This window comes from Otolemur garnettii, unplaced genomic scaffold (genome assembly GCF_000181295.1).
Source record: "Otolemur garnettii isolate 467f Iridium unplaced genomic scaffold, OtoGar3 scaffold00080, whole genome shotgun sequence".
NCBI classification, from domain to species: domain Eukaryota; kingdom Metazoa; phylum Chordata; class Mammalia; order Primates; family Galagidae; genus Otolemur; species Otolemur garnettii.
The window spans coordinates 4,018,858-4,027,121 of record NW_003852475.1 but is presented as its reverse complement, the minus strand read 5'-3'; the positions used below and the strand labels follow the sequence as shown (position 1 = coordinate 4,027,121).

General features: G+C 39.7%; 1 protein-coding gene and 2 pseudogenes across 1 annotated transcript in view; 2 read left to right on the top strand and 1 right to left on the bottom strand.

Annotated features, from left to right (window-relative positions):
• The window catches only part of MCM6 (minichromosome maintenance complex component 6), a 50,455-nt gene that overhangs the window by 25,216 nt on the left and 16,975 nt on the right, over nt 1–8,264 (top strand). Inside the window, exons 8-11 of the mRNA XM_023515854.1 lie at nt 2,300–2,450; nt 2,980–3,121; nt 4,576–4,683; nt 6,644–6,799. Coding sequence (XP_023371622.1) covers nt 2,300–2,450; nt 2,980–3,121; nt 4,576–4,683; nt 6,644–6,799 — 557 coding nt within the window. The remainder of the gene's footprint in view (nt 1–2,299; nt 2,451–2,979; nt 3,122–4,575; nt 4,684–6,643; nt 6,800–8,264) is intronic.
• On the top strand, nt 1,466–2,602 carry LOC111726787 (annotated as a pseudogene).
• Nucleotides 6,884–7,117, bottom strand: LOC111726788 (annotated as a pseudogene).

Here is an 8,264-nt window from a genome sequence, read left to right as displayed (position 1 = left end):
CCCGGGCTGGGGATTCGAACCCGCCACCTTAGGTGTATGTGGCTGGCGCCTTAGCCACTTGAGCCACAGGCGCCGAGCCCCAAGCGTGTGTTATTGATCCCTTTTTTTTTTTAAGGGAGTCACGAAACTTCTGAGCATCAGTAACTTGCCCAACTTGTAGGTAACAGGTGACACTGAGCTATGAGTATTAAAACTCAACATATAGTTCCCTGCAAAACAGGCTCCTTATATTACCTCAGGCTACCTTTCTTTGTTCTGGAAATTTGTTACCATACTGTTCTAGAACATAGAACATTTTTAGTTGGTTTGGAGCAAGCATATCATGAACTGAGTTTTAGATTTGAAGCTAGTAGTCTTATGTTAAAGGGGACTTTTTTTTCTTCTTACTCCCTCTGCTCCTGCCTTCCATGTGCTATAGTTCAGTGTTGTCTCTCATAATAGTATTGTACTTATTGTACTAATGTCTTAGTGAATTCTATAGGATTTACTATGTAAGTTCAAGATTGTACATGTATCTGCATATAATAGTAATTGGAATACTTCTTTCTTTCCAATCTGGCTGCCTGTTTTGCCTAATTGACATTGACTAGAGCCATCAGTATAATGTAAAAATAGATGTGACAAGAGCAGACATCTATGTCTTGGTCCTGATCATAGGGGGCAAAGCATTTAGCTTTTCATCTGATGTTAGCTATGGGTTTTCATGACCTTTATTAGGTTAAAGAAAAACCCTTTATCAGGCTTATGAAATTCTCTTCTATTCCTAGTTTGTTGAATTTTTATCATAAAAAGCTGTTGGTTTGTCAAATGCTTTTTCTACATCTATTTACATGGTCATGTGATTCTTACTCATTATTGGTATGGCATATTGATTGCTTTTCAGGTGATAAACTGATCTTGCATTTCTGAAATTCTATATCTAGTTTTGTCTTGCTTGTTTGTTTGGATCATTGTTGCTGAAATTCTATATCTAGTTTTGTCTTGCTTGTTTGTTTGGATCATTGTTGCTAAACTGCTTATCATTAAACTCATTTTCAATTTTTTGGCACATATTAACTTCATCTGCCATTTTATAGGTGTAGATCTATTTATTTATTTATTTATTTATTAGAGATAGGGTTTTACTCTTGCTCTGTCACCTAGGCTGGAGTGTAGTGGCATGATCATAACTCACTCTAACTTCCACCTCCTAGGCTCAAGTGATTCTCCCACCTAAGCCTGCTGAGTAGCTAGGGCTATGGGTGCGTGCCATAATTTTCTAAATTTTTTAGAGAGACATGGTCTTGTTATTTTGTCCAAGCTAGTTGGCCTCCCAAGGGCTGGGATTACAAGCAAGAGCCATTGCACCTTCCTAGAAATGGATTTAAATCCACTTAAAAGAGGGGAATCAAATTACTAATACAACTTTTACAACAAACCAGAGACCATTTTATTATAAAGCCACAACGAAGCTGTGCACTTAGACATCATGACAGACTTGCAGAAAACTGAAAAGCAGAAAGATAGATCAGACACTCTGAAGAGTAGGGAAGATGGCAGTGCTGGCCTAGACAGGGAAGTCTCTGGAGATGCTGAAGGGCAAGCTTTAAAAAGTCCCAATGAGGATGGGGAAGGTGTGCTGGTGAAATTTTTTAAAAAGTCCAAATATGTCAAATAAAAAGACAAATATATGCTTGAAGATAAGTTTAAAAGTAGTAATGTAGAGAGAGAACAGGAACAGATTGGCTGCATCATTAAGGACTCTTAACAGTCAGTGTGAACTTAAAAGAAGATAAGCAGATAAGGTTCTCCATTGTAGGAGAACCAAGATACTGCCCTGTAAGACTAGGAGTGACAATTGGAAAACTTGAGTCTGGAGTGAATACTTTGCAAGGCTTCAAAGAGGATAAAAGGAATAAAGTAAGTCTGGTGTTACACTTGAATTGTGGACCCTTCAGGTCCTTATGCATCACACTATGACTCCACATTTGCAAATATCAGCAAGGATGATTCTGATTTAATTTATTCTACCTATTGGGAAAACTCTGATCTTCCAAGTGATTTAAGTATCCATGAGTTTTTGGCCATGTGCCAAGATTATCAGTATTATGGCAAATACTTTACTGGATATTTTAACAAAAAGAGGGCATTCTAGTATCCTTCAAGAGTTGGAGATGTCATTTCCTGAAGATGAAGGTCATACCAGGACACTAACTCAGCAAAGGAAATGGGTATTACAGAAATAGAGTCAGTAGGGCATTTGGACTCCAGTATTCAGGACAGACTTACAGCACTTAAAGCAGTAAAAAATTTCCTCCAGAGGAAGTCTTTGACTCTGAAAAAGCTGAAGTATTCCGGAAGAAACTTGAGACCACAAAATCTCTCAGGGAGCTCCAGGAAGCCCAGAATGAGCATTTGAGTACCAGACTACCTCCCAATATGATAAATACTTGCATAGCAGTTAACTCTAGGTAACATTGTAAGCATGTATGGAGTTCAGAAAGCAGTGGGGCTTTCCATTCTTTTTCCTAAATCTACAAAAACAATTTTGTAGATTTAGCCGAAGATTTTGAAGAACCTGAAAAGACTAGTTGTATTTCTGTGTGGACCTGATAGAATTTGAAGCCAGCTAGTATTTAGTCATATATTATGTACATATTTTTTTCCATTCTTAATTTGGAAATGTTTTTCAGAAGATATTAAATATTTGTAAATTTTGTTTTTAGTTAAACTTTGGAACAGTTGACTTTAATGTTCTAGAAATTAGACTTATATTAGATAATAAAGTTGACCTGGAACTATGAAAAAAATTAAAATAAGAGGAAAAGGCTTTGTATTCAGTCTGTGGTTCATGTCTTTATGAATTGCTTAAGCTTAATGACACTCTGAGATGCTCAGAAATTTAAATTTCTCATTGATATACCCCTGTTAGCTGATATTCCTGGGAAGGGCACTGTGTAGTCCCATGTTAATGAGTCTTTATGTGATAATTTTGAACAGGCACGTGGAAGAGTTCAGCCCCAGAGCTGTATACACCAGTGGCAAAGCATCCAGTGCTGCTGGCTTAACAGCAGCTGTTGTGAGAGATGAAGAATCTCATGAGTTTGTCATTGAAGCTGGAGCTTTGATGTTGGCTGATAATGTAAGAACATTTTACAGTCTTAGATATAAAGAAGTCAGAGTACCCATTATTCTATCAGTGAAGGCCTATAAGTTTCTATTAGAAATAATGTCCTTCTTTAAGAAGCTTTCTTAAGTAAATAATTCATAGTTTTGTTAATCTAGAATTTAACTGAGATTATCATTGGTCAGCATTTTCTGAGCTTTTCCAGAATGTTACCTACCTTGAGCAAGTGTAGTTTGCAGTCAATAGTTATTGACATTTTTTGTTTTCTAGGACATGACACCTCTCTGAGTAGGTGTAGGCCACGCGTCCTCTAACTATGGCCTGCGGGCCTCATACAGCCCGCCTAGGACATAGCCAGCCTGCCCAATGTTTTTGCCACTGCTGCCTGTCCTGCTTAGCATCTGACTCGTCCCAGGGCCCGCAGTTCAGCCCTCCAATGGTCTGAGGGACAGTGAACTGGCTCCCTGGTTAAAAGTTTGAGGACCCCTGGTGTAGGCATACACAGAACTGCATCTTATCTATATTTGACATGGATGGATTAGAGCTGGGGATATGTGTAAGTTGGAGATGTAAAATCAATCCTAAGGTGACCCAGAATGTCTTTTTTTTTGGTAGAGACAGAGTCTCACTTTATTGCCCTCAATAGAGTGCCGTGGCGTCACACAGCCCACAGCAACCTCCAACTCTCTTAGGTGATTCTCTTGCCCCAGCCTCCCAAGTAGTTGAAACTATAGGTGCCCACCACAACACCCAGCTATTTTTTGTTGCAGTTTGGCCGGGGCTGGGCTTGAACCCACCACCCTCAATATATGGGGCCAGTGCCCTACTCACTGAGCCACAGGCACCGCCCAGAATGTGTTTTTTTTTGTTTTTTTTTTTGAGACAGCCTCAAGCTGTCACCCTGGGATTAGAGGCGCCCGCCACAAAGCCCAACTATTTTTTTATTTCAGCCATCATTGTTTGGCGGGCCCAGGCTGGATTCAAACCCGCCAACTCAGGTGTACATGGCTGGCGCCTTAGCTGTTTGAGCCACAAGCGCCAAGCCAGTTTTTCTTTTTAGTAGAGGCAGGGATTTACTCTTCTCAGGCTGGTCTCAAACTCCTGAGCTCAGGCAGTCTACCTGCCTCAGACTCCCATAGTGCTAGGATTATAGGTGTGAGCCACCACACCTGGCCAACCAGAATGTCTTGACATTGGAGTCCACAAGAGGTTTTAGCACAGTGTTACATGAAAGTGTCGTAAGTATCTGTATATTTTTAGTTGAGCTTTTAATTTTAAGTCAATTGTGTGGTTCCTTCTTGCTCTGGAATCTAATGAATTTTCTTGCTTATAATAGGGAATTTAGAATGCTTACTTACCTGTCTGTCTTGTGTGGAGAATAGAAAGGTCTCTGTAATAGCAAACTCTGAGTTTACTTATGATTTTACATCTGAAAGGCAGCTTCTTAGATTAGATTTGTTTGGCTGCAGGGTGTGTGTTGTATTGATGAATTTGATAAGATGGACATTCGGGATCAAGTTGCTATTCATGAAGCCATGGAACAACAGACTATATCCATCACGAAAGCAGGAGTGAAGGTTTGTGTGTTCACTTCCTTTTTTTTTTTTTTCCTGAGATAGAGTATTACTATGTCGCCCTCAGTAGAGCACCATCGCATCACAGTTCATAGCAACCTCAAAACTCTTCGGCTTAAGTGATTCTCTTCCTTGAGCCTCCCAAGAATCTGTGACTATAGGCACTGGCCCCAATGCCCAGCTATTGTTTTATGTGTGTCCACTTCTATTCCACTGCATTGTGCCTTAGCCTTGAAGACAAAGGTAGTACTAGAGAAGTTTACCTGCATGAAATTCATTACGTCAATGTGTAATGCTGTTCATAAAAATGGAAAATGCAGCTTTGAGAATTATTAATTCAAACTATAGGTGGTTTTTAGGGTACTATGTAAATATGTTGGTATGACAGAAAGTAGAGAAAGTATTGATGACATTTTTAGCATTTCACATCTCAAAATTTCCATGAACCGAGCTTATTTCTTTCGATAAAGCATAATTATGACAAAAATAATAAAGATAAAAATAATCTGCTGGTCAACAGATTATTTTTTGTTTTTTTTTTTTGAGACAGTCTCACTTGGTTGCCTTTGGTAGAGTGTCCTGGCATCATAGCTCACAATAACCTTAAACTCTTGGGCTCAAGAGATCCTCTTGCCTCAGTTTTTCATTTTTTAGTAGAGACGGGGTCTCACTCCTTGCTCAGACTGGTCTCGAATTCATGAGCTCAAGCAATCAACCTGCCTTGGTCTCCCAGAGTGCTAGGATTGCAGGTGTGAGCCACCACTCCTAGCCAGTCAACAAATTATTTAAATAAAAGTACAATATTATAGTCAGTGTTAGGGAGAATAAACTTTTTAAAATAAAGGTAATAGGCTCCGTACCTGTGGCTCAAGCGGCTAACGCGCCAGCCACATACACCTAAGGTGGCAGGTTCGAATCCAGCCTGGGCCCACCAAGGCTGCAACCAAAAAATAGCCAGGCGCTGTGGGGGGCATCTATGGTCCCAACTACTTGGGAGGCAGAGGCAGGAGACTCTCTTGAGCCCAGGAGTTGGAGGTTGCTGGTGAGTTGTGAGTCCATGGCACTCTACCCAGGGCGACAGCTTGAGGCTCTGTCTCCAAAAAATAAAAATTAAAATAAAATAAAATAAAGGTAATAGATTCAACTAATAAAAAAAAATTTAAGCCATACACAAAGTATAAATTGAAAAGGAATCTTCCCCAGCAACTCCTAACACCAGTAGATAAACAAAGGTATTTATTGAGTTTGTGCCCCTTTTAGGAATATTCTACATATAAATAAGCATAATACGTATAGTTTTATTCCTTGCTCAATTAGTGTCATAATTTTATTTTGGCAATCTTTGCATACCAGCACCCATTAGGGAATCTTATTTACTTCATGGGTTTTTTTTTTTTTTTTTTTTTTTAAAAGCATAGTGTCACTCTTTTTGCCCAGGCTAAAGTGCCATGGCATCAGTCCTAGCTCACAGCAACCACAAACTCCTTGGCTCAAGCAATCCTCCTGCCTTAGCCTCCTGGGTAGCTAAGGCTACAGGTGCCTACCACAATGTCAGCTACTTACTTTTCTACTGTTTTAGTAAAGGTGGGGTCTCGCTTTTCCTCAAGCTAATGTGGAAGTCCTGAGGTCAAGAAGTCATCCACCCCAGTCTCCCAAAGTGCTAGGATTTTAGTTGTGAGCCACTGTACCTATGGTTGGTTCTTTAGACTCCTATAGAGTGACATTTGTGTCATTTTCAGTCTTTTGATTAATAACAGTATTGTAATGCCCTATATCTAACTGCAAGATAAATTTCTAATAAATTGATGCCTAAAGGAAAGTTGCTGTTTATGTGAAAAAAGGACATTCATTACTTTGGTCAGCATTTAGTTATTATGGGTAAGATTAAACATTTTGTCATATGTTTATTTGCCAGTCCTGATGTTTTTTTTAAATCTGTCACAATTTTTTCATTTGTGGTCAGGCTACTCTCAATGCCAGAACATCCATTTTGGCAGCTGCAAATCCAATCGGTGGACACTATGACAGATCAAAATCATTGAAACAGAATATAAACTTGTCAGCTCCCATCATGTCCCGATTTGATCTCTTCTTTATCCTTGTGGATGAATGTAATGAGGTAACTATATGAGTTGTCACTTTTTCTGTCTTGGGTTTCGCAATTTACTTATGTCATAACATTCCACATCCCTGATTCTCTCCATCAGAAATTCTTTGAAACGATGCCATAAGCCTTGGATAATCAGAGAATGGAATCATCTGAACAGCCCCACAGATACATAGGTTTTAAACTGGCCATTAAATCTACCAGTAACCTTGTCAACCTCAGCCACTGTCATCTGGATGGATGCATGGTCCTTAGCACCGATGATGCAATTGCTAGTGGAACATTTCTGTGGCACATAGAGGTCATGAACTCACCAGAGTTTTTCTGCATTTCAAAGCCGGACCTGCTGCCACCAGGATTCGTGAAGGCGGCATGGGGTGTCATTCTTAGATTCCTTTTTTTATTTGTAATTTGAGTTATTGAGTGAGATAGGGTATTTGTAATTTGAGTTATTGAGTGAGATAGGGCTGGAGGATACACTGTCAACAACTTGTTCATGTGCATGCACTAACCTTTCATTTCCCTCAGGGCGGCTTGGGATTGAGCAGAGGGTTTATTAAGCAACTCAGTCATTTGAATTGTTGGCTACACTTAATTGTGTTGAGGAATATTAAGGTTTTTGTTACTTGATTTGTTTTTGTATTTTTGCCCTGAGTAAAGTGCTATCGTGTCATAGGTCATATAGCAACCTCAGACTCTTGGGATAAAGTGATCTTGGCTCAGCCTCCTGAGTAGCTGGGACGTTAGGCGCCCACCACAATGCCCAGCTAGTTTTTCTGTTTTTAGTAGAGACACAGTCTTTTTTATTTATTTTTTTATTGAGACAGAGTCTTACTTTGTCACCTTTGGTAGAGTGCCACGCATCATAGCTCAGAGCAACCTCAAACTCTTGGGCTAAATGATGCTCTTGCCTCAGCCTCCCTAGTAGCTGGGACTACAGGCATCCGCCACAACACCCAGCTATTTTTGTTGTTGTTTTTGTTTAGCAGGCCTGGGCTGGGTTCTAACCTACCAGCCCCAGAGCTTGTGGCTGGCACCCTAACCACTGAGCTCTGGGCACCCCAAGAGACAATCTTAACTCTTGTTCAGGTTGGTCTCGAATTGCTGAGCTCAAGCAATCTGCCCACCTTGGCCTTCCAGACTGCTAGGATTATAGACATGAGCCACCACACCCAGCCTTGTTACTGTTTTTTAATTCTCAAAAAAGAAGGAAACAAATTATAGTTAACTCCCAACCACACACTTTAGGATTTTTATAAAATTTAATGTTTTGTTGAATAAAAACTTGTAGGTTTATTTGGATTCTAACATGTTAGTTTATTAGTGTTATTTGGATTTAGACTTTATTTTTATTTTATTATTATTATTTTGGGGGTTTTTTGTTTGTTTGGTTGTTTTGTTTTTTTGAAATAGAGTCTCAAGCTATTGCCCTGGGTAGAGTGCCCTGGCCTCACAGCTCACAGCAGCCTCCAACTTC